Here is a 26,656-nt window from a genome sequence, read left to right on the forward strand (position 1 = left end):
AAATCCAGCTGGCAGCCAGTCACAAGTGGTGTTCCCCAGGGCTCGGTATTGGGTCCAGTTCTGTTCAATATCTTCATCAACGGCCTGGGTGAGGGGATCAAGTGCTCCGTCAGCAAGTTTGCTGATGACACCACGTGGGGTGGGAGTGTTGATCTCCTTGGGGGTAGAAAGGCTCTACAGAGGGATCTGGACAGGCTGGATCAATGGGCTGAGACAAATTATACAAGTCTCAGTCCAGGTCCTGCACTTGGGTCACAACAACCCCCTGCAATGCTACAGTCTTGGGGAAGAGTGGCTGGAAAGCTGCCTGGAGGAAAAGGACCTGGGGGTGTTGGTCGACAGCCAGGTGAATATGAGCCAGCAGTGTGCCCAGGTGGCCAAGAAGGCCAACAGCATTCTGGCTTGTGTCGGAAATAGTGTGGCCAGCAGGATGAGGGAAGGGATCATCCCCCCGTACTTGTCACTGGAGAGGCCGCACCTCCAATACTGGGTTCAGTTTTGGGCCCCTCACTCCAGTAAAGACATTGAAGTGCTGGAGCATGTCCAAAGAAGGGCAGTGAGGCTGGTGAAGGGTCTGGAGCACAAGTCTTACAAGGACCAGAACTGAGGTTGTTTAGCCTGGAGAAAAGGAGGCTGAGGGGAGACCTTATCACTCTCTACAACTACCTGAAAGGAGGTTGGAGCGAGGTGGGGGTTGGTCTCTTCTCCCAGGTAACAAATGATAGGACAAGAGGAAATGGCCTCAAATTGCACCAGGGGAGGTTTAGATTGGATATCAGGAAAAATTCCTTCCCCAAAAGGGTTGTCAAGCACTGGAACAGGCTGCCCAGAAAAGGGGTTGAGTCATCATCCTTGGAGGTATTTAAAAGATGTGTAGATGTGGTGCTTAGGGACATGGTTTAGTGGTGGACTTGGCAGTGTGAGGTTAATGGTTGGACTTGATGATCTTAAAGGTCTTTTCCAACCTAAATGATTCTATGATTCTACACTAACCATGTAGTTCAAAGTTAATCTGCCCCACAGAATTAACAGTTTCTACTAAGAGTCAATAAAAGCAGGTGCATTAGACTTAAAGGCCAGATTTTAGGGCATACCTACCCCACAGCTTGACATAACCTCTGAACTGCTTCCCCCAGGCTTTGTAAAATGGCAGTAACATGAGCTCTATGTATGTTTTTTACACAGAAAATCATTCTGCAGGTTAAATGTCCTTCCTGTATTCATACTTTGTTCAACACTGGTAGTAATGTTCAAGAGGACTGTTTCAGTAGGACTCTTCTATATACTTCCCATTGGAAAACCAGGTGACACAATCAGAAATCTCCTTCTTAAGGAGATATAATTAATTTTTAAATGTTCCTGCTGCGTCTATCACAACTTTCCCATATGAACAATATTTGCATTCCCCTAAGTGATGAGGTTGGTTTAATAGCAAAAAAATGTTACAAAATAAAAATCCTGGGTTGTTCTATTCCACTTGTTTATCTAGCCATTAGGACTCATGCTTTCAGGTTCTTCTGCAATAATCATAAGTATTAGATTGTATTTCTTTTAATGAAAAGCTGTTTTCTCCAGCGCTGAGAAGATGATGCCATGAGGGAAGTAAAATATGCCAAAAGATGCAGACTAAGATCCTGTGTGTTGGCCTCACTCTGATAATTAAGGCTGGCAGGGAATACTTTGAGATAACTTTTCCTATCAGAAAATGCTCATTTGTCAAATCTGAATTTGTTTATGGGAGAGGGTAGAGCTTGAGAGATTTCTCAGCAGAAATGTTGTAAACAGCTCTCAAAATTGTCGAAATGACAAATTCAAAACTAGCCTAAAAAGAAAAATTCCTTTTTGGTTTTCAGCCTTTTCAAGTTAAGTGTAAACTAATGATTGAAAACCGGAAAAGAAAAATTATGAAGTAAAAACTGGAATGGAAGATCTTAATTTGAAATTGTTGTCTTGAACTGCTCTAGTTTTTGAACAGTTGCTTTGTGACTTATTAACAGATTTTTGTTTTCCTGCTCAAGTTAAGACAGGACAAAATTTCCAATCCTGTCTTGGAACGGGCGAACCAGTTTCCCCCCCAGCTCTGATGATAACATCAAGATGTCCAAATCTGGTACTTTAATGTTTTATATGCACCAGATAACTTTTTCCACTGTCTTAAAAGTTCTATTTTTAGTCCTTCAAGAAGGACCAAATACATTTTTTAAGTTTCTCCCCTCCCAGTGCATGGAAGAAACAGGTCATGTAATGGGATGAGTGCTGTGATGCAAGGCTGCTGCTCTGGCATTTCTGTCTGCTGAAGCTTTCAGACATGTCGTGGATAGGTCCCATGATGAGTGTGTCCTTGTCATCACAAACAAATCTGCCCAGATTTGGGCACAGGGAACCACTTTCTGTCCCTTCATCCCCAGCCTGGGACCGGCTGTCCTGAGGGGAGCTCGGGACATGGGCAAACAACACGTGCTTTGGCTTCCAATGATGAGGTTTCTGAGCTCGTGGGTACAAATTGGAGGCATGTGGAGGGGAGAGCAGGAGAAACAGGTATTTACGTTTTGAGAGACCCATTGTTAAACATGAATATTTTAGAGATTGTACACTTCATGGTGCAGTGCTTTGCTGCCAGCTTCAGCAATCCTGATGGATTGAACTGACATTTCCATTACATGTGTCTGCATTAAGCACTCTTTTTCTTTGCCCTCAAATGAATTTACTGTGAAATGTGTTGGCAGGGTTACTGTAGCTGAAAAAAACTCTGTGATGTGAAATGTACTTTTCTGTCAAAAAAGTTGTCACTGCCTCTTGGCAAATTAATATTTTCCCCTCTGTTTTCTCAGCTCCACACCTTCCTCCTATGTTTTTTGGGTGGTTTTTGTTTTCTTTTTTTGTTCTGGGTATTCCAACACCTCTTCCCAAAAAGAACAAACTCCTGTTTGCAAATGTTTTGAAAGTCACTTTTCTGAGAAGTAGCAAAAAAAGCCTGTCTTGAATCTTTCCAGACATGTTACATATTTTTCTGCTGTTCAGCATCCCTGCTCTGTATCCTTTTTAACATTTGTGAAGTGCTGGAAAATGGTTCCTGCACCAATGCCGACCTTCACTGTTTTACTTTGTTCTCTTGACCACCTGGTCCACAATATGTACATCAAAGGTCTTCATTTCACATGAGAAGGATTTGGAAGCAGGCTGGCTTAGCGCTAAGCAAAAAAAAATAATCAAATGAGCCTTTTAATTTCTTTCCCTCCCTCCAATCTCTCTGTTTCAAAGACACTCCAAAAACAATCTGTACATTGAGTGAACAGAAGTGTTTTTATTACAGAAATCCTCCCCCTTCCACATGGATTGTCGAAAGGGCTTTTTGGACATCTGCCCAATCTCAACATTTTGGCCTGTAAGAAAACAAGCAACAGATAGTGTGTTTGTTTGGCTCCTGGTTCTCCAGTCATCTGGAAGTGCCTTATTTGCCGCTTGCATCCATAATTTCTTTTCCGACCAGCTCTTCAAAATACTCATTTAGGCTCATGGGGAATAGAGAAAAAATATTCAAAGATGCGTATTTGATTATTTAAATCGATCCCTTTTTCAGATTGTTTCAACAACGTTTATTGAGTTTAGCAAAATGAAAATCAAGCCCCTTGCACATCCAGCTTGAAGCAGAGCAATCACCAACACAATCCCAGTCATATCCAAAACACTTAAGACCCCTGGGAGCTGATATTAGTTAAACTTTACCTTCATACCTTTCTTTTTCTTGTAATTGCTATTTGCGTGCCAAATGCACACCATATTGCTTGGGGACTGTAGCAGGTGTGTCCTTCTCTAGAGTTCAGTAAACGCAAACAAGGTGAGATCATCAAATGCTCTGAAGTTAAGGGGGGAAGCGATGCTGATCCCAAGCAGATCTAGGAGTTAGACAGCCTCATCATTATTTCCTCCAGCAGATTAACATTCAGCTGCTATTCCTAATAGCTGTGCAATCAAAAATCAGGGAAGACTTTGTAGTCTGTACTGTCAAGTGAATACATGAATGATGTTTGGACTAGACGACCTTTAAAGGTCCCTTCCAACCCAAACCATTCTATGATTCTATGATGTCCCAAATGCCTGGGTTTTCCATCATATCCACTTTACTGCCAGTGGTCCTCCTTTTGCATAGGACAATAGTTTATCACTTGTAGCCAGCAGTTTTCTCATGATTCATGGACTTCTAAGAGGTTTGTGAAAAGTACCCAAGCGGCGTAGTCTTGTATCTGTACGTTTATTTTCACTATAATGTACCTTGCAAGTAGTGTGGAGGCTGATTTTAAATGTCACTATAAAAGATGATGTGACTTTACACTGGTTTAATATTCAAACTACACCTTCTTATGAAAAATGCCAAGAACTCGGGACTGAGGTCAAAATGCCATGGAAAAAGCAGAAGATACATCTAGAGCCTCTTCCATGAGCACCTGCTAAATGACCGTGCTGTTCATCCTGGGATGTCCTGGTATTCTGGCTCACATAGCTCTAAATTTAGTCTTCAGCCTGCAGGCCCTTTGAGAATCCTCAGAAAGAGAAGTATTGTGGCTGAGATGTTCAGAGCTGACTGTAGGACTGGCAACACTTCTGATTCAGCTGGAGAAGCTCAGCCTCCATTAGTGTGTTGTTGTTCCTGTGCTTCTCCTGCATATCTTAAAGCAGTGCCTGGTTCCTGCTGATGAAGGGCAGGCATGGAGTTGGCTTTGATTTGGACCATTTGGTCATTGCCAACGCTTTTGTTTCAGAGCTGGGAAAGTGCAGAATTAGACTATGGTTAGAGGTGCAAAGCCCAGCTTTGGCACATGGTCGTTTCAAGGACCATCAAGATTTGTGCTTTTCACATAAAATAGACACATCATTTTGGCCAGACTGCTGCAGTGCCAGGCACCATAGAGTCCTCCTGTGTGCCTTCTCCTGGGCAATCCTGCTTGAGAGATCAGATAATCTGATTTATGTTTCTCTTCCCTTCCAGATGTCAACAGTTGGCTTCTCACCTTTGGGTTCCAGCTACACAACGTCATACCCGGCTACCCCAAGCCAGACATGGATGCAATGGAGCCGTCCTATGAGCTAATCCACACACAGATGAAAACCCAAGAATGGGACAATAGCAAGGTGATCCATGCAACTCCATACTGTATCTCACACCCTTATCAGCAAACTATCCAGTTTATTAAAAAAACCCCTCTGTCAGCATGTTCTCCCAGATACTAGGGGGGAGTAAGGGCGAGTCAGTCCCCATTACAGTAATGAAATCTGACTGAATAATCACATCTTAAGTTCCTTACTGCCACAGTGCTCTTTCCTGTGATATTTTCTGGTGGTTGCTCAATGAAACGATGTGTTACTGTTTCTTTCTCCCACAAGATGCTGTGTTATCACCTATTGCAGGCTAAGTTCAAGGTCTTTGCACTATGGATTCTTGGAAGTGAAAAAAAGCAAATCTCGATACAGAACCAGTTTCTACAGAGTTTTTTCTACAAACTTATCCAGTCTAGTTTAAAATGTCTTAAACAAGTCCCAGTACTTCCCTAGGAAACTGTTCTGCATTGCAGTGGGTCTCAGGAGAAAGAAGTTTTAGATGATAGTTAACTTTTGTTCTACCTGACTGGGTTTAATCCCAAGTCACGGTGTCCTTTTAAAAACAGGCCTGCATCACAAGCCATTTTGGTAGATGCTGGCACAAAATTCAATGATGAAATTGGCAAGAAAAAAGCTTTTACAGCCCAATCATTTCCCCTTCTCATCCTGTTGGGAATTATTCAGCTGAAAGATGGAGGCAGCACTGTTAAAGGTTAGCACACTAGGTCAGGATCCGAGAGCCCTGGGTTACTCCCAGCCCTACTGCTTCTTGGTTGTATGACCTTGGAAGAGTCATTTACCTCTCAGGATACTCTTTCATCTCCTAGCCTGATTTTATTCTGGGGTTGCTTTCATCTGTTTAGTCTGAATCCTCTTTAGTTTGAATTCCTGCTTGCTATTGCTATGTAGTCAAACATCGCAAGAGCAGTGAGGCACCAATGTGCTTGGGGAGATTAGGATATGCTCTTAACATTTCTGCTAATAAAATGATAACAGGAGGAAGTGGAATTGATTCCAGCTGCCCTCCTAGCCTCTTTATCTATGAGTTCACTGAAATCTCACTGTCCTGCAGCAGATTCTTGAGGTGCTGTACACATATTAACCCAGGAGGTAAAATACAGTGTCACATTTCCCGAACCACAAAAGGTATCACTCAGAAGTATGAACAAGGTACTGTGCATTAATAAAATAGTCATGTGTCAGCCCATCCTTGGTACTCAGCTTCATAGCCATGGTGAAGACAAGCTAAAATGTACCAGCTTCAACTTCAATAAGAGATTTATATTAAGACGTATCACTTTATAATAGAGGGGGACCAAAAGAGCTATGCTTTTTGCTACCATGGCTGAGTTGATGCTTGAAAACCATTATGCCACAGTAACTCAGTTGTGTTTTGGAGCTCAGAGACTCCTTTTTTGTTTCTCACTTCCTTTGATTAAACAATAAAATGCTAATGGAGATGATTTCTGTAATGAGAAATAGCCCCAGGATTTTTCCTCCTCTCTGATGTGACACAGTCTCCCTAGGCAAAGCTGTACAGCAGAAGGCAAACAGGGAAGGCTTATTCAGAGACTGCACAAAAGATTGTCTCTGAAGTGTTATGTGCAGTAGATAACTCTCACAGAACCACAGTAGAAAGTATTATTATTGGTGGTATTATTATTATATCATTATTTTATTGTTAGTTCATTATTATTATTATTAGACTTATTGAATAGCCAAGTAACTTGGGTGACAGCTTGAGATGAAGACTGACATTTGCTCATATAGGCATCTGAGCTGGAAATAAAACCAAGGAGCGCTCCCTTCCATCCACCCATTTTAGGTGAATGTGCCTGAATGAGCAATAAGAATATAAGAAAATCTCCATGTCCTCTTCAGGTTTTTAAAGCAAGAAGCTGCCGTGAGGACTGTGCAGGGACCTGCTTGGTAAAAGACGGCTTTATGCAGCCGTCGTGCTTCCAGATGAGTCACTTTACACTCAAGTGTTGAAAGTGGAATTTAACCACTGCAGGCTGTTTCATATTCTTCCCCTGTGTTATGACAGCAACAAAACATGAGCATTTTTATTTTAGTCTACAGTTGCAGGATCATGCTGTGATAGCGAGTGGCTCTCAAATGCTATAGAGCAGGATTCCCTTCCTTTTTGTCACACTCAGCATATTGTAGGCATATATTTTCATAAAATAGATTCATTCACATATGATACCTGAACACATGATCCATTTTCTCCTAAGCCTATCCATGCATCCAACACTGATGTTTCACATGTAGTTCTGTTTACTCACAACCCTCCCAGCCACACATACACACTCCCAGACACAATCCAGCCCTCCTTCCTACTGGTTGTCTCCGTATTTATTGATGAAGCCTGTGGAAGAAAGTATAAACTTTTGAAAATTTCACATAGCAAATGACAGAATTAAACAAAGTTAAATGGAAGCACAGGAAATATTTTCAGATAAGAAGACTGATCAAACTGTGAAATGGCCTTCCCTAGCATGTGGAGTAAGCTCCAGATCTTCACAGAATCACAGAATCAACTAGGTTGGAAAGGACCTTGAAGATCATCTAGTCCAACCATTAACCTAACACTGCCAGTTCCCAACTACACCATCTTTTGTCATTTAGAAGTAGCCTGGGCAAGGCACTGGGCGATGCCCATCCTGCTTGCAGTCCAGGGATGTTCCCTGAGTGATGTACCCACGGATGTCTCATCTCCATGTCTTCCGATCCCTGGTTTCTCTGGGTCACATACCTCCTTGCGAGAGACCAAAGTAATTTTGAGTTAGTCCACTGGCTTCGATGATCAAAGCTGTTGCCCAGCAGATTGAGTCAGTTCTTTTATCAGAGAGGAATGAATAACAGGAACACAACAGCAAAGCAACTACACATAAATGGTTGCTTCGTGCCTCTTCAAAGTGCATAACCGGAGGGCCCTAGCATCTCCTTCCAAAACATTGTTGGTACTTGCCTTGCAGGGCTGGAAGATGGGAGAGATAACTCTGACTTCGAGCATCCACCAGCTCAGAAACAGCCAGTATGTCATAAACCTCGCACTAACCCCCTGCAGCTCTGGAGTGACATTTAAAATCCAATACTCCGTTGTGCAGCACTTTCCCCCCCTCCTCCCTGCAACCGTGAGGCTGTCACTAAATTGTTTGTTGAACAAGTTCAGTGTTATTGGCCACCAGGGGACTCTGGGTGACCTCTGGCATATTGTGGAGCTGCTGCACCTGAATCCAATTTCTTTTTTTTTTTTTTTTTTTTTTTCCTTTTGTCTTGTTGAACTGTCAGGTAATTGCTGGAGCCAGAACAACTCTATTTGCAGGGAGGGGTGTTTTGGAGTCGGCGCTTATATTGTTAACTACATCATATTACTAACTACCCTTCTCTCCAACCCATGAGCACTGTGCCTCCAGGAAAGGTCCTGTTTTCTGCAGTGCCCCATTACAGGCTGTGCTGGGGGAGCAACTTTTGGCATCCCTTATGAAGCAGCATTTTGGAGGCAAGGGCTGCTGTGGGATGCTCAGCCAGAGAGTGAGCTGTAGGGCTGTGCTTTCTGGCACAGCTTCTCCCAAGGACAATCTGTTTGAGGGACTGGCTCTGCCAGTGTTCATCATTCAGGGAGGGCATCCTCAGATGGCAGGCGCTTTGTCCTGGGCTTGGGCCATCATACTCACTGCACGTCTGTCCATCAGCCCTTAGTTATGTTTTTCAAAAGTAGCGGCCAGTTTTCACTGGATCTGATGTGGGGAAAGGAGTTGAGGGCTCAAAGATATTAATCTCTTGAAGCTTTATGAAAATAGATGAGCAAGAGAAGGAGGAAAATCTTCTTATTTCCCCACAGATGGAAATCTGCTTGATGAGCTCAACTTCGTTATCCCTCTGCAGCTGTGTACACTGACAGGGTGGAGAGGAGACCTGTCCTCTAAACCCAAGAGTTAGCACTTGTGTTTCACTCGAGTATTGCTAACCAATTGCCATCTATAGCACTGGGCTTGCTGGCCAATTGCTCACCTCCCTTGTCCCACGTGCATTTGGGGTTGGCAGGCTGCTAAGCAGGCACATTGCCGCTCAGCCAAGCAGCATGCAGTGCAGCCGTGCTGATGGGTAGGTGCCCAATAGGCTGTTGTGGTTGATGGGCTCCTCCTGCACCTCCACCAGCTGGGAGTTGGTGGGGGACATCCAAATGGAGACTTGTCTTCAGGTGATGGCCAGGTGGAATGAAGGGAAGAGGCTGATTTCTGAAGAATGGTTTTGTTAATAGAGAGCTAGGAGGTAAATTGGAAGGAGTTAACGATGAAGAATATTTGAGAGAAGTTCTAACTTCCAAGCCTTTTAGAAGAGTGACTTTCTGCATTGTAAGCCATATGGTGGTAAGAGAAACACCTATCTGTGTATAATGGCACAAGGATATAGAGAAACTTGGAAACATGTTCACGTATTTCACATCTTGGATCCTTGATGGGAAATTAAAGCTTTCAGTCTCACACTGGAAGGCGGTATTTAAAAACAACAGATGATAGTATCTGGCTATGATATTTCGAATCCTCAAGAGGTGCTGGCAAAATGCAAGAGGCTATTCAGAGATCTCTGTAATGTGCTGTTCTCTTGAGCTCTGTGCAGCAGCGAACAAATGATGAAGGTCGTTCTTTTCTCTCCAATGAGTTGTTACTAGATAAAGTGAAATGTCACCTAAGGACATCTGATTAAAAAAGACTGTGAGCAAAAACAAACCCAGCATATTTGTCACTCACATCTAGCAACAAATATTGAAATAAAATAACTATGAATTCCCTTCTTTATTCCGTGAAACTGGTTTTATAGATACTTTGGTTTACAGTTGCTAAAAGCAGCAGCATAGAGAATACCACATGCCACTGCAGCCTTGGATGGAAATTTTCTGTTTCTTGTCCTTGCCAGTTCATTAAAATGAGTTCTAAGATGAAACAGAAATGGTAATTTCAAAGTCGGGAATACACTGCCTCTTTGAACTACATATAATCTGTTTGCCTCCACCCCCTTTATATTCACAGCACAGCATACAAGCTAGTTATACTCTGGTTTGCATGAATTTGTTGGGGTTTTTTTTCTGTTGGATGTGTTTGCTTTTCCTTTAAAAAAGTGCTGTTCCCAAATACACTCTTCTATGAAAGAAATGCACTCAGAAAGTCATTTCAAAGTCATCCTGAGCTCATTCTCAAAATAACAAAGATGTGTTTAGTTATTGTAATAGTTAAGTGATGGTGATGTTCATCATTACAGCTTTGCATGTGTCTGATCTCATACTTCACTACATGACAAAAGATGGAGAGAGCCCAGAAGGCCTGTAACCAGTTCCCAGTGGAAAACCCTTTGGATGTGATTTTGTTCTTAATTAAGACACAGAAATGTAGATCTCTACCTGTGAACTTGGTATCCAAGCTTCCACTATAGACAGTAGATGTCTACAATTAACTCGGTTGCTAGTGCCATTTGAGATACCCTAGAGTCTCCTGGACTTCCCCATGTCTACAGCATGGTTTACCTGCACCCTTCTAAAGCAACAACTGGTGGCCCAGCATCAAAACTGATGTTCAACACCACTCATTTGGGTGACTTGTCAGTGGAGCCCAGAGGACAGTTCACATGATCAGCTGCTAGGAGCTAGGATTGAATTCAAGACTAAGACATGCAGATGTAGGTGTCTCCATGTGTGCACACACTGTAGTCTGTCAACATCTACTTCATACAGGCAGTGGAGCTCACCTAAAGGGCTGTCCACCTGCTAGGCATTAATTTTAGACCAAGCTGAATGCACTGTAGGCTCCATTGACTGTGCAAAGTGGGAATTTGATTGAGTTGCCCATGCAGGGGCCAAGTAAGCAAAGTGGCATCCAAGTGCTACTCCAGAAGGGCAGGTATCTCCCAGAGCTGCTTCTGTTTCTTACTGCCCTGTGCAGATGCTGAGGGCATTCTGGGGCATCTCGCTAGACATCCGTGTATGGGCAGTCCTACAGTCAACAGTGACTACGATGTACATGAGAAACAGGTGCCTACAAGGCTGGGACAGCCACAGATTGACAGGAAACTGTTGAGTTTCTTTGCCAATTAAGGTGGTTCAAGCCCCCAGCTTCACAAACTTCCCACCTACAGTCTCTAACTGGGCACACGACTGGAGGTCAAGAGATTCCTAATTCTGTGGCTTTGGTCAGCCATTTTATCTCTGTTTTAGCCACCAGGAACAGTCCCAGTGACAGTCCTACAGTTGCATGTGCAACATGAGAAATGCTTTCACAGTAGAGAGGAGGAGATGTCCTGGATGGACACCAAAAGGACACCACCAGGCAGTTGGCCTGGTATCCTATGTGGGTCTCCTTAGGCAGGAAATGAGAGTGCCGCTGCTGTTAATCATGTGTAATCGCTTAAACCCCCGAGTCCTGCCAGTAACAGGGTGGGTGCTGCTTATTTTCTTTCTAAATGGCATCTAGATGAACAGTGGAGCTGTGGAAATTGTATGATTTCGTAGAATATCACGAAGGCAGTATGCAACAGGATTAAGGAAAGATCCAGTATCCTATTATTGGGTCATAAATTGTAAAAAAAAAAAAAAACTCAAAAAATACCAAACTTTATAATGAAAATCTGAAAACCAAAGCTATGGAGAATTTGACTGTAAAATGCAAAAACTGAACATTACCTCAGGCCAGAAGGTCCCAGGTAATGGGTTATGGAGCTTGAGGAAGGTATATCATGGCACAGCTGTTGGCTGTGATACCTGTTGTATCACAGCATGTGCCAACCAGGCTACCATCCATCCTGAATTAATGGCAATCCCAAGGACACCATCCACCCTTAAACTTTGCTGTACAACTGTTGACCTCACAAGACTCCCTAATCTCATTTTACAGTATGTCTCTACAATTAAGTAAAAGAAGTCTAAGACCAATCACTGGCCCTGAGGCTAGATAGAAGTGACCTAGAGAGTTAGGAAACATGTCTTGGAGAAAGCAGTTGGAGGGGTCCAAAACCAAACCAGGAGTTAAAATTATCTAGTGTAATACAGTGCAATACAATGTCTCACTCTCTTTAGCAGTATTTACATTTAAAATTTTATAAAATTATATTATTTATAAAATATTTTATATTTAGCAGTATGAACATATGGTTATGAACCATGTGTCCCACTTGTCCAAAGCACAGTAGATTGCCATATCACAGTGTCTATCTTGCAGTGTCAACAGGTTTTCAGAGCTTGTTGCAAACTCACTTTTCACATTTTCATTCAAGGGAGCGGTGTCTAGACCCCCTGGATTTTTGGAGTAACTTAAGTTGAAGGCACTCATAGGGGATCTATATGCAATAATTTGCTCAGAACTGAAAAGGCAATAGAGTTCCTGCAGCTCGGTGATGAAGACAAAATAGAAGGAGAATGGGGGAGATTTCTGACAGAAATAGTTCTCCCATGCCCAGTGCTGTCTGACCTCCCAGAGCTCCCTTCTCCAAGGTGATAAACAGTAGATGATGCAATTAATTCCAGGGACTCCTTATCACTCAACTGCTGTTAAACATGGTCATGTATATAGAGATCACAGAATCACAGAATGGTTCGGGTTGGAAGGGACCTTAGAGCTCATCTAGTTCCAACCCCCCTGCCATGGACAGGGACATCTTCCACTAGCCCAGGTTGCCCAAAGCCCCATCCAACCTGGCCTTGAACCCTTCCAGGGAGGGGGCAGCCACAGCTTCTCTGGGCAACCTGTGCCAGTGTCTCACCACCCTCACAGGGAAGAATTTCTTCCTTAGATCTAATCTAAATCTGCCCTCTTTCAGTTTAAAGCCATTACCCCTTGTCCTATCACTACATTGTAAAAAGTCATAGAATCATAGAATCATTCAGGTTGGAAAAGACCCTTGGGATCATCGAGTCCAACCATCAGCCCTACTCTACAAAGTTCTCCCCTACACCATATCCCCCAGCATCTCATCTAAACAACCCTTAAACACATCCAGGGATGGTGACTCCACCCCCTCCCTGGGCAGCCTATTCCACTGTCTGACCACTCTTTCTGGGAAACATTTTTTCCTAATGTCCAGTCTGAACCTCCCCTGTTGCAGTTTAAAGCCATTCCCTCTTGTTCTGTCACTAACCACCTGTGAGAAGAGACCAGCACCAACCTCTCTACAATGTCCTTTCAGGGAGCTGTAGAGAGTGATGAGGTCTCCCCTCAGCCTTCTCTTCCTCAAAGTGAACAGTCCCAGCTTCTTCAATCTCTCCTCATAGGATTTGTTCTCCAGACCCTTCACCAGCTTCATTGCCCTCCTCTGCACTCGCTCCAGCACCTCGAGATCCCTCTCGTATTGAGGTGCCCAAAACTGGACACAATACTCCAGGTGTGGCCTCACCAGTGCAGAGCACAGGGGGACTATCACCTCCCTACTTCTGCTGGTCACACTATTTCTAATCCAAGCCAGGATGCCATTGGCTTTCTTGGCCACCTGGGCACACTGCCGGCTCATGTTCAGCTGCTTGTCAATTAGAACCCCCAGATTGTTTTCTTCCAGACAGCTCCAGCCACACCTCCTCAAGCCTGTAGCCATGCAGGGGGTTGTTGTGGCCCAAGTGCAGGACCTGGCATTTGGCCTTGTTGAAACTCATCCCGTTAACATTGGCCACCGATCCAACCTATCCAAGTCTCTCTGTAGAGCCTCCCTATCCTCATGCAGATCGACACTCCTGCTTAACTTGGTGTCATCTGCGAACTTACTGATGATACACTCTATGTCCTTATCGAGATCATCAGTAAAGATGTTGAACAGAAATGGTCCCAACCCCAAGCCCTGAGGAACACCACTTGTGACCAGCCGCCAGCTGGATTTAGCTCCGTTGACCACCACTCTCTGGGACCGTCCATCAGCCAGTGCTTGACCCAGCAGACCGTTCACTCATTCAGGCCGTGGGCAGCCAGTTTTTCTATGAGGATTCTATGGGGAACTGTGTCGAATGCTTTTTGAAAATCCAGGTAGATAATATTGACAGCTTTTCCTTCGTCCAATCGTCGGATCATCTTGTCATAGAAGGAGCTCAGGTTTGTCAGGCAGGACCTGCCTTTCATAAACCCATGCTGACTAGGCCTGATCCCCTGGTTGTCCATTATATGACTTTTAATGGCACTCGAGATGACCTGCTCCATGACCTTCCCTGGCACGAAGGTCAGACTGACAGGTCTATAGTTTCCTGGATTGTCCTTTCTGCCTTTCTTGTAGATGGGTGTCACATTTGCTACCCTCCAGTCCAATGGGACCTCCCCTTAGCCGTGACTTCAGGTAAATCATGGACAGCGGCTTGGCGAGCACATCTGCCAACTCTTTCAGCACCCTTGGGTGTAACCCGTCTGGTCCCACAGACTTGTGTGCATCCAAGTGGTGTAGCAGGTCTCTGACCACCTCCTCTTCAACTGTGCTGACTTCAGTCTGCTTCACCTCCCCATCTCCCAGCTCATGAGGCTGGTGTCCAGGAAACAGCCAGTTCCACTGCTAAAGACTGAGGCAAAGTAGGTGTTGAGCACCTCAGCCTTTTCCTCATCTTTAGTTACCATGTTTCCCTCTGCATCCAGTAAAGGAGGGAGATTTTCCCTAATCCTCCTTTTGCTGTTAACGAATTTATAGAAACATTTTTTATTATCCTTAACAGCTATAGCCAAGTTGAGCTCTAGCTGCACTTTGGCTCTCCTAATGTTCTCCCTGCATAACTTCACTACATCTTTATAGTCTTCATGAGAGACCTGGCCCCTCTTCCAAAGGCAATAGATTCTCCTTTTGTTCTTGAGATCCAGCCAAAGGTCCCTGTTTAGCCAGGCCGGTCTCCTTCCCTGCTTGCTTGTTTTTCGGCACACGGGAACAGCCTGCTCCTGTGCCTTTAAGACTTCTCTCTTGAAGTATGTCCAGCCTTCCTGGACTCCCATATCCTTCAAGGCAGCCTCCCAAGGGATTTTGTTAATCAGTCTTTTGAACAGGTCAAAGTTTGCCCTCCAGAAGTCTAAGGTGGCAGTTTTACTAACCCCTCTCTTTGTTAGAGAAGGGTGTCTCTCTCCAGCTTTCTTGTAGGCCCCCCTTTAGGTGATATATAGATGATATAGATGGTGATATGTAATTGACCACAGGACATAGCAATATAGCACAGAAGACCTGATTTACATCCTTGAGGGAAGGAGCTCAGACCAAATGATGATTCAGCGTGAGTAATGAGAGATGCCTTTTCCCATCACTTGTGAAAGTTACTGAGGCGAGTTGGAAGAGCAATTTGGCAATTGGGTAGTGGGACCCCCTAGAATCAATCCATAGAAGATGCACCTGAGAAGAATACCTCCCCATTTAAACCTCTTTGAAGAGGAAATAGCTAACCAAGGCTGTGCAGTATACACTTATTTAGAACAGTCATTGTTTCATGGAGCCTAGAAACCTAATTGCTCCATGTCCCTCATCGGTGACATCTACATTAATTACATCCATTTTTTTGCATAATTAGAGCACTTGTGCAGTTGGCAGGGGAGGTAGACTGGGCTTCCTGGCAGTCTGTTAATTATATCGCTCTCGAGGCTGTGTGCGAGATCCCCCACAGGCAGTATGGGGAGAACCAGAACAAGCTCCTCTTTCATAGGTGACTGGTTCCTGCTCCAGCTATGCTGTTAATCAAAAGGGTAAAAGGAGGAGCTACACCACCCCGCTTGGCACTTTGAATAAAAGTCAGTCCTGGGTATTTTAATGTTTTACCACCTAAAACATGCTCTTGAACTTGTGTACCTCTTCCCTTACAGTTTTCTCCTTAATAGATCAAAACTGCTCATAACCTCTGAGTAAGTTGCAATGCTAAATCCTTTATTTTATTTCTTCAATGCTTTGAGACCCTCCCCTGGAAATGGCCACCATGGAAATGAGAGTTTATTTCCCTTCCCTCACCATGTTACAAGTCTTGGTTGAGATGTCTACACCAAAATGCCTGCATTGTCTGAATTGTCTTCTCACACCCAGGGAAGGATGTGAGCCTTTAGCTTCTGGAGGGTTTAAGGCAATATCCTTCACGGATGTTAAATTTCCTCAAAATAATTGGAGTGCAGCAAACTTTTCTTTGTAGCCTATTTTTAATCCTGGATGTCATTACATTATTGAACTGAGCCATTGGCAGTGCCAGGAGAGTTTTGTCATAGCATCCTCTTGCTTTTGTGAAATTTGAGCAAATAATTGTTCATGAACAGGGGTCTGTAAGAAGCCTGCGCTGCCATGAATTGATGAGAGCATTTCTAAAGACATTTTGTAGTAATGATGAGCTGCTGACTTGCTGTGTGCTTGTTCCATTATATGCTAACAGCAAAAGTGACTTTGTATTGTACCTGACTGCAAATGATCCAGGCTGTTGTCTCTCAGCAGTTTTGCTTCAGTATAAGACAGAACTTGAGCATCGGGTGTGGCTGGCCTTAGCTCAGAGAGCCTGGCACATTGTAGAGGGTTTGCAGGAAACAGGAGTCAGATTTAGGGCTTTCCTTGAGTTTTGAACAACCTTCTTTGGCCAGGTTGAAATGGGATATAGAGGCGTTATGGCCACTTTGAGGGTCCTACCTGTGATGCAGGGATTTTGACAGCACAAGGAGTTACAAAGTGAAGTTAAAATAGAGGGAACTTTTACAAATATTTCCACGCTTTTTTCACAGATAATATGAAATCATTTTATAAAGCATCACGGCCACAAGAGGAATGACTTCTTATGTGTAGGTGAACACTGAAACATAAAATAATTGTGTGTCCAAACTAGATGCTCACACCACTGAGGCAAAAAATCCTTTTCTACCTCCACATCCTTCAATGTGTGAAATTAAATACAGTTCAGTTTATTGTAACAATGAGCATTAGGGGTAATAACCAGATAACCTGTCTCTTCCATTAAAAATAATTTAAAATCTGAAAAAAGGTGATAAAGGAAAAAGAAATTGAGCTCCTCATTACATGTTTCCAGGATGTTCTACTGGTCTCCAGCATGCTAATAATGCCTTTGGGTCATCAAGCTTCTTTCTAATATGTCTTTCTCTTCTTTCTCTCCCTGCTCAGTCCATTTTGGGGGTCCAATGTGAAGTGCAGAAGCAGCTGAAGGCCTTTGTCACTCTTGAGCGCTTTGAACGGATCTACAGCTCCAGCATCGCCGGGTGCCGGCAGGTCAAGAAGAACAAGAACTTTGCCTCTGGAGGCTCCATCTTCGGCAAAGGCGTCAAGTTCGCCATGAAAGACGGGCGCGTGGCCACTGACATTATCAGTGTGGCCAACGAGGATGGGCGGAGGATTGCAGCCATCCTGAACAACGCCCATTACCTGGAGAACTTGCACTTCACCATCGACGGGGTGGACACGCACTATTTCATTAAGCAAGGGCCATCGGAGGGTGACCTGTCCATCTTGGGCCTCAGCGGTGGACGGAGGACCCTGGAGAACGGCGTGAACGTGACAGTGTCACAGATCAACACAGTGCTAAGTGGAAGGACTAGACGTTACACAGACATCCAGCTCCAGTACGGTGCGCTGTGTCTAAACACTCGCTACGGGACCACCTTGGACGAGGAGAAGGCCCGCGTCCTGGAGCTGGCCCGACAGCGCGCTGTCACTCAAGCTTGGTCCCGGGAACAGCAGAGACTGCGGGATGGGGAGGAGGGTATTCGCTCGTGGACAGAAGGGGAGAAGCAACAAGTGCTAAACACGGGCCGGGTACAGGGCTACGACGGCTATTTTGTGATCTCAGTGGAGCAGTACCCCGAACTCTCAGACAGCGCCAACAACATCCACTTCATGAGACAGAGCGAAATGGGCAGAAGGTGACAGAGAGGGTCGATGCGGTGACTTCTTGCCAAAGACAGCTACTCTTTTGTGGCCACTTACCTGACTGTGTTGTACTCAATCCTTTTTCTAAACTGAACAAGGCGGGGGGGGAGGAAAATAGAAAGAGAAGGAATAATACGGTTGCACTGTAACTCATGCAACATACTTTTTTTTTTTTTCTCTTTAATTTGGCCTTCACACGTTTTTTGCAATGAACAGAAGGTATATTTTGCCGTAGTGTGATCACAGTGAAATTTACTGTCTCTTGTCCTTTTATTTTGGGGTTTTTTTTCCCCCCCTTTGTGAGGAATTTGAAGTGGGGAGTCGTCAACGTACGTCCTTAGGTGTGAAGTGCGAAATGGGTGTCTGTGCTAACTTGTGTCATCCTAACCCTTTCTGATTTGGGGCAGGGACAGATAGCCTTCCACCCGAAACACGGGAAGCCCGCGGCATGCTGGAGAGCTCTTCCCGGGAAGAAAGGAGATGGAAGACGACGCTGATTCCGATACTCCGAAAGTGACCGTCCGAATCATGTGCCTCAAAAGAGACCTTACAAGTAGTTTTCACGTTTCACTTGGGACATAAAGTGGTTTTTTGGGGGCTCCTGCTGAGCAGAAGTAGATTATAGAGGCAAAGGAGCTGATTATATTAACTTGCAAGATGATTCTCTTCCTTCCTGAACTGGAATAAAAAAAGAAAAAAAATCAGTCTTTTTTCATTATGAGAGTAGATACTTATTGGGTTTTTTTGTGTGTGCGCAAATCCTGGTTTTAGTTACAAAACCTAGCAAAAGCCAAGAAAGGGACTCCTGCTCTATTGAGAAAAGCTAAAATAAATCCTCTCTCTCATACGTAGAGCTGTTCTATAGGTGGATTTAATGCACCCATGTTGTACATTTGCTAATGGCATAACTTCATTAAATGTATAGTGTTTCAGTACACGAGGCTACGTGTTTAACAGTCCACTGTGCTGTATCTGATAAAACCAGTTAATTTTTAGGAAGCTGATTTAAATTTAAAAGTAGTTATAGTATCCCAGTGACATACCACTGAAAATTAGAGCAAGCCAAACCCTGCTTTTCCTGATTCTGGAGCTTGTATTTATTGGCTGGGAAATGCAGTTTTGAGTAGCATGCTGGCAAGTCGTTTATGACTATGGGAGATAAGTGTCTCCTGGGGACTTTGGCAGCAGGGATTTTAAAATGTTTAATAAGTAGCAACAGCTTGTGTGTTGTGGGACAAGGAGGAGAATATTGGAATCAACCCTCTCACTGTTTCTTACATGAGCTCAAATTAAACGGAGAGCCCAGTTGACTGTTAGCGGTGAAGAAGGGAGAGGTTGAATGGAAGTGCCCACTACAGAGGAGACCAAGTGCTTTAATAAGAAACTGCTGACAAAGTTACTCGGCATGCTAATGTAATTTGTATTCACATAACCTCTGTGCTCTGGTATTTGCAAGAGTCCTTGAAATTCAAGGGAACAAGGAGATGAGCTTAGCCTCCTCTTCCCTGCCTGAAACAGTCCTGTGTTAGCAAGGGCCATTCCTGCAGGCAGAGGTGTTACCCCACCTCTCGCTGGAGCTCCGGCTGGAGATGGCCAACCCTGGTCCCAAATAGACGTCTCTAGCACACTGACACCTGCATGTATCCTGACTCTAAGAGCTCTCACCGTGTCTCTCTGGGAACATCTCAGTCCTGATTTATTTTTTTTTATTCCATCCACTTCGTTTTTTGCTTCCTGGTTCTGCAGAGAGATAACGCGAGATGTGCAAATCCATGCCAAGGCTGTTTTCTTAATCGGAGCCCTACAATGCACCCGTGTCCCCAGAGCCAGCTCTTCTGCACTTGTGCCACCACCACTGACATCCTCCAACACAGCCTGATACTTCTCCGCAGGCTCCAGCCCCCAAGATAAAGCAGGGACGTATGTTGGGCGCGCACTCCTCGAGCAGCAAAACGTTGGCAGCCCCAGTGCTGTCGTAGTTTCCCCATAGATGCTGTCTGCCAGCTCTGTCTGCCTTGCCTGTCAGTTCCCGGGTGCTTGCCAGGAGGAAGGTGATGGGATGGAAATTCCCCCAACAGACTGTTTCCCCTCCAGTTCCCAGTCCCTAATACCTTTGGCTGTGTGGCCATACTTACCAGTATGGTCCTGATTTTCTGGTGGTCCCTCCTGCTTGCAGCAGGGCTGATGATGCTGGTACTGTGTCCCGGTGCTGTACTCAGAACCACCCTTTGCAGCACTCAACCTTTATTACTTTGGCAGGAGTGAATTGCAGGCAGCTGGGCTAGAAAGGGTATCCAGCTCCAGCAGAGCCGGCTGGGAGGAGATGAGGAGATGCGTTGGCCAGGCCAGCTCTAGGCTTTGGCAAGGGTGCAGTTGCTTTGGGCAGCTGCCTGCCAGGGATGGTTAAAAGGCCATGGCATTAGCGCCTGCCTTGCTGGCATCAAACTCTTGGCAAGCCTTGGTTGGCCTGAGGATGCACTGGTGGGGATTAAGGGCAGTGTTAGCCAAACCAGCAGTTGCCACCTACTTGAAGGAGTCAGCGCCTTCTTCCCAGGGCTACCCAGCTCCCTGCTTTCCCTGCCCTGAGTCAAACCAGGGACAAATCCCTCCCAGAACCTCAACCTTGTGATGGCTTTGAGTGTTTAAAACAGCATGCATGGAGCAAAAAAGACCTGCAGGAAGCTGGGTCGAAAGGCATAAACCCCTGCTGAAGACCTGCAGTGCAGAGAGCTCGATGTGCATCCCATTTACACTACTCCCCTCCGAGCGGCTCCGAAGAGAAGTGGTGCTTCTATATCCATCCCCATCCATGTGTTAACAATGCTAAGAGGAGCAGCACAAGAGTAAATGGGCCACCTTTCCAGGCAGCCAAGGAGAGGGATTCGAGTGTGAAATATTCCTACTGGAACCCTGCCAGCCTGAGATGGCACCTCTACAGCCTTACACAGACTCTTCAGGTTATTACATGAGCTAATGACTTTGAGGAGCTCACCCATTTTTCAAGAGTCTTATGGTCTGGCCGCACACATACGGTATGCCTAGACCCGGGAGCCATCCCGCTCTGCGCCACGGCAAAGGCAGCTCGGGTTGTATATTTCAGCATCCTCAAGAAGTGGTGGGATGCAACTGCGCCCGTCTGCCTGCTGGGTCCATGAGGGTCTTCTCCTGGACCTGCACCCAGCGTGGAAACTATGGACATTATGTCAAAAAAGGAAAAAAAAATATATATGTAAAAGTATATATATGTATGTGTTGCTCTTCTCTTTATCAAAATCTTTAACCAAAAAAATTAAAAGGGATGGCTGTTTAGTGTTGGGGACAAACCTGTCCAAAGACAGCTACTATATTCCTGAATCCTCAGCCTCTGTGAAAGCTTTCCACTTTATCTAGATGGTAAAACAAGAAACAAGCATTTTCAATCCTGAAGCCCTAAATTTCTCCCTTTGTTAGTGAAAAATGCTTTTTCTACAGGATCTCTAAGTGCATTCCCATGGAAGGTGCAGGAATAGGCAACTCCTCGAGGGACTGCACTCCACTACCCACAAGCATTTCCACTCGACTGATGGCCCCAATAGCCCCTTCCTGGCCTTTGTGTTGCCCCAGCTGCCCCCCCATGGGGCTGTGCCATGGTTGCCTGACCTTTCTTGCTTTGTTTGTGGGCAGGGGCGTAGCAAATCCTTGCTCTGTAAGATTTGGAGGTCCTGGGTGCAAATCCCACAGCACTAACCCCCATATCCCATTGCTCCAGATGCTCTTTGAAAGGCCAGTTGCATGCCAGACCACCTCCAACCGATAACATCACTATTTTCTTAACTCCCAAAAAGAGGGCTTACTCCTCCACCAAAAGGAGTTTCCTTTCAAAAAGGAGTTTCCCTTCAAAGTGCAAAGGAGTAGCCTAAATTACTTTGAACTCCTGGGCTTGTCTCCAGTCTGAGGGGTGGTGGGAAGGATCATGGCCAAGGCTCGCAACGCAGAGGAGAAGGTCCAGCAGTCTGGAGCAGGGGCTGCAGCCTCCGGTGTGTGCGGTGGGTAAGGACCAACAGCTCAAGCCCTCAATAGCTGGTGCTGGTACCAAAACATTTGAAGCAACAACAGTGATGGGACCAACTTGCTGTGACGTCCAGACACGAACCAGTGCCATGAGGGCTCTGCAGCTGAAAAACGTCTTGTGTGCTCAGCGTGAGGGGAGAGGAGCAAGACTAGTTTGGCATCGTGAGAAACAGCACAGTGTTTGTTTCTTCTGAGTTCTTTATTTTATTTTTTTCCCTTTCAACTGAAGCTTGGAACTTGGAAAAATCATTAAGCAGCGGTGACCAGAGGGAATCACGCCGCTCATCATATCTTTGTCATCACAGCTATTGATCAGAGCCACGATGAAAATGGACCAACTCTAAACAACACCAGGCGAGAGCCGATGAGACGAAGGTCGTTAAGAGCCCCGATGCTTGATTCAGGTTTAAAAGACACAGATGATTGGGAGCGGTCCCTGAGACGCCATTTGGCTGTAACTTAGAAACAGTGAGAGATTTCTGTAATATATCTGTAGTTGCTTTATTGAGCGTAGGGATTGGCGTGAGATTCTGCTCAGTCTATTATACAGACAGCATAACCAGAATAAATCAAAATTGTTTTTCAAAAAAAAAATCTAATAAAGTACTTTTTCAGCTGTGACTTATAAGTGTCACCGTGATAGATGGCAGTGCAATCCATTATGCAAAGACAAGGCTCTTAACATGAAATTTTAGAATTCAATTTTACAATTTACAGAGAGGGCCCCCGTCGTATTTACGGCACAGCAGTCTGTTTTGATTCAATCTCCATGTAATTGAAACCAGGGCCAGGGATCTCAGTTAGTCCTACGGCCGCTTTTTAAATGGGGAGTAGAAATAAGCACCTATCATGTTAATAATGGAGCTAAAAAGATGGCTCTGCTTGTTAAACCTTATTCACTTTATCTCCTCGCTCTGGTGACACTGCCAAAACTGGGAAATATGGATGCCGTGCCTCCATGCCGGGCTTTGCTGGGATAAAATCTGGCTCCCATTTGGCCGGCAGCATCCTCCATCCCATTTTTACTCCCGTTTTTACTCCTGTTGTTACAGTCCTCCACAGGACAGCAAGTTTTTCAGCATCTTTTTTTATTATAATCACATTTTTTATTACAATTATTAAATAGTTAGATATTTGAATCCCCCTCCATTATACTGAAGAATTTTCATGAGTTTTATAAAAAAAAATTACAAAAAAACCCAAGCTTTTTTGTGGCTTTTTTTTCATCTCTAGGGTATATTTAAATAAAATTACTTGCGACTGTAGAGCAAACTTTAAACAGACACCGCAGGGACATGCAGGGCCCTGTCCAGGACCCCCCATCTTGCTCCCAGATGAAGGGCCATTGCATGTCCCAGGGGCCATTTCCCACAGCGCTTTTCCATCCTCTGCTACCCAAACCGAAAACAACCCGGCCCACCCGAGGGAAACCTTTTGTGTCTCTTGCCTGCTTTCCTTTAATTACCATAAAACTTCGTGTTCCTGACAAAGTATTACATGGCTCAACTGTTAACTCCCCTCCCAGAGGTCAATGCTTTCTGGGCAGGGGAGCATAGAAAACCACAAGTGAAAATTAACTAAAAATATATATACATATATATATATAATTTTTTTTCCTCAGAGCTGGAAACTGTTCAAGCAAACAATAGAACTTTCCAAAAAGAAAATTAAAACTTTTGGACAGTTTGTGGATGTTGTTCAAATAACCAATCAATGAATCACACTTTTCTATTAAAAAAAAATGTTTATTTTGTGTGAGGACTTCTAATGCAGCTCCAGTCGAGAAGAGGATTTGTATCAAAGCTGCATCTGTAAGCCCAGCACTGAGACTCTTGTCATTACCCTGTGTAATAATTTTCCTGAAGTCTGGAACTAATTTTTTGAGAAATTTTTTTTCTCAACACTTTGTGTTTCTAATACTGTATTCTTGACCGTGTAAATACAATCAGGCTGTAAATAAGTGCAGATGTAGATACCTTCTAGAAAAAAAAAAAAAGCAAACAGACAGAAGTGACCGTGTGTAGCCTTCGGTGACAAATAAAAGAATATTTTGTGTTTAAATGGTGCTTTTTTTTCTGTGAAAATTTTGAATTACTTCACTTCAGCTGCTTGGTCCTTACATGGGAGATGGATGTGGCTCAGGAGTTGACCAAAATAACCCTCCACTCCTCGAATTTGCATCTTCAGGAGCATTCCCCACCTGTACACGGGGTGCAGGATGGCAGGTGCCCCCAGGGCTTTGCTGATCTGGGAGGTAATGACAGGGATTCGGAACATCCTTGAGGTACTGTGGAAGCCCCCATCCTAGCAGAAATGTAAGCAAACTGGGGAAATTACATTGTGCACAAGAAAAATCAAGTTACCACCCCCAAAAAAAGTAAAAAAATCAAGATAGCATTAGATTTTGTGATATGTCCAGTGGAGATGTGCATCTGACCCTTGTTCATCCAGAGAGAGAAGAAAAGCCACTGCAGCACTTGCCACAGTGATCCAGGGAAACCCTTGTGTGATCCTTGATACTACCTGGTCCAGCCCCACTGGTGGCTTGTTCTGATGTTTCAGGAAAAGACTGAGAATAACCAGAAAACATGGGTAGATGTGTATTGAGGAAAATATTCTTGCATGGCTCTTGGAGACAACCTAATGGGAAGATGAAGAATAGGACCATGTGTCAGTTACTGGAGGAGGGGCGGGGAGCCCCTCTGTGGCCATCCAGATTTACTGCCTGGGCACGGCTCTGCTCTCCAAAACCAGGTGAAATTGCATCTTTTAGGACAAAAAGTAGAGTCAAGCATTGCTGGGTGTAATTGCCCTCTTCTGAAGGTAGATGTCTGTGATAGGGCAAATAAATGGCATCTCTCTTTGTCCTTTGGCACTGAACAGAGCCAGAGGGCCCAGTTGAGACCTCTCGGTACACATGTCTTAAGTTAGGTAAGAAGAGTCCAACTGCTGGTGGACATTAGTATGTACAAGGTTTTGACCCATTTTGGGCAATTCTCTTCACCAGCAATACGACTTTTATTTCAGGGCCAAGTTTCTCAACTTCAACTTCCAGCCACCAGACCTGGTGCAACTTCTCCAGCCATCCCACAAAGCAGATGTCCCCCCTGCCACCAGCCAAGTCCCCTCTTTGCTGTCCCTTTGTTACCCCAAGCAGGATAAACTCCTTCAGCCTCATGACACAAAGTTTCAGCTGCTGGATATTTTTAATTTTTCCATTCTCTGGCATGTTTGGCCACCTTTCTTCAACAGGAGAGTTTCACTTGTGCATAAAGGCAGGGTCTTGCTCCCACACTCGTGGGAGATTTCTATCTCCAAGGAATGCATTTGCCCCTTCTTTCTTGCCCTAGAAAGTGCCTATTGAGAAAACAGTGACCTTTAAGTCCTCCCCTGAGCCCCCCGTCCCCTCCTCCTGAGTGTCTGATTTTCAGCCTTTGCTCCGAAGCAGATGCATTAGTTTGTGTCGGGCTGTTATTCATGTGCATTTTCTTGGGCTGTGCTTAGTCAGAGGGTTCAGATCACTCTGTGACAGTGACCTGCCCTCGCTGGTACCCACCGTCCATCACTTGTCATGCCACCTGCGGTATATCATCGGAAAAGACCCTGCTTTAAATCATTGATAGCTATATTGAAATGCATTGGACCAAGGACTAAACCCAGAGGGTAGCCAAGGAAACAGCAACATTTTAAGTTGTCGGTGAACCAGGTTTGGCTCTGCCTCATGTGGTCATGCCAGATAAAAACTAATATTTTAATCAAAATATTATGGTAGTAAATCAAGTGCTTTCAGGAGAGCAGCCCTGCCATGCCAGTTCAATAAGCCAGAGTAGACTTATCACATTGTGGTTTTAATAGGGGCTATAGCCAGAGGCCTCTGGATTATCTTTCAGGAGACTGCAAGGTGACTCTCCTTGCTTTTAAGCTGGGAGCAAAGAAAAATTTGTCCTCTTCGTCATTGCTCATAGAAAGCAACTAAAGCCTCAACCATAGACCACATCTGATATATAGTTGGAAAGTACTTAAACAAAGAATGGTTGATTATATTCAAACAGGAGAAATGGACACATGGAGAACACAGTGATACGCCTTCAGGTGGGTCCTCCCCATAGGTGCAAGTGCTCCAGCATGATGGCCCTTCCCAGTGCCAAAACCAGGGCCGTTGCCTGGCACAGCTCATCACACAGCCCACCTGAAATATTGGTCCCTCGAGGACTTTTTAGTTTGGTTGATGTGTGTCTTGAGATGGTGTATGTGTCCATGCAGCAATGCGATGCAACAGCCCGGGGTAGGTAAATATCAAGTGCAGCACTCTCCCATCCCTCCACGGCACAGTGTGGATGGGGCAATGCTGCACCTGAGGGCTGGGGAAAGCCCAGGGTTGCAATCTAATGCTCCCTTCAGCTCTCCTCCAGAAAGATGTAAGTTCAAGACACATAAAAGTTGAGCTGCTGCTGAGAGCAGGGACAGAGACTCCTTTGAAAAGAGTGACCTGCTTAAAAAAATTATCTGGTTATTACTGTGTCCCTTTGAAGCAACTGTCAAAACATGTCAGTTCTCCTTTGGACCAGTTGTTTTTACATGGTGATCATTTGTAGAGAAATTTCCAGGGTGAGAGGAGCTCCCTTGAATGCAGCCTGCTGAAACAGTGGCAGTCTGGGCAAGG

General features: G+C 44.7%; 1 protein-coding gene across 1 annotated transcript in view; it reads left to right on the top strand.

The window, feature by feature from the left end:
* Positions 1 to 18,647, top strand: part of TENM4 (teneurin transmembrane protein 4) — a 508,662-nt gene extending 490,015 nt beyond the window's left edge. The window contains exons 30-31 of the mRNA XM_074860410.1: positions 4,988 to 5,130; positions 17,182 to 18,647. Coding sequence (XP_074716511.1) covers positions 4,988 to 5,130; positions 17,182 to 17,940 — 902 coding nt within the window. The 3' untranslated portion in view covers positions 17,941 to 18,647. The remainder of the gene's footprint in view (positions 1 to 4,987; positions 5,131 to 17,181) is intronic.
* The last annotated feature ends 8,009 nt before the right edge of the window (positions 18,648 to 26,656 follow it).

The sequence above is a fragment of the Strix uralensis genome, chromosome 2 (assembly GCF_047716275.1).
Source record: "Strix uralensis isolate ZFMK-TIS-50842 chromosome 2, bStrUra1, whole genome shotgun sequence".
Classification (NCBI taxonomy): domain Eukaryota; kingdom Metazoa; phylum Chordata; class Aves; order Strigiformes; family Strigidae; genus Strix; species Strix uralensis.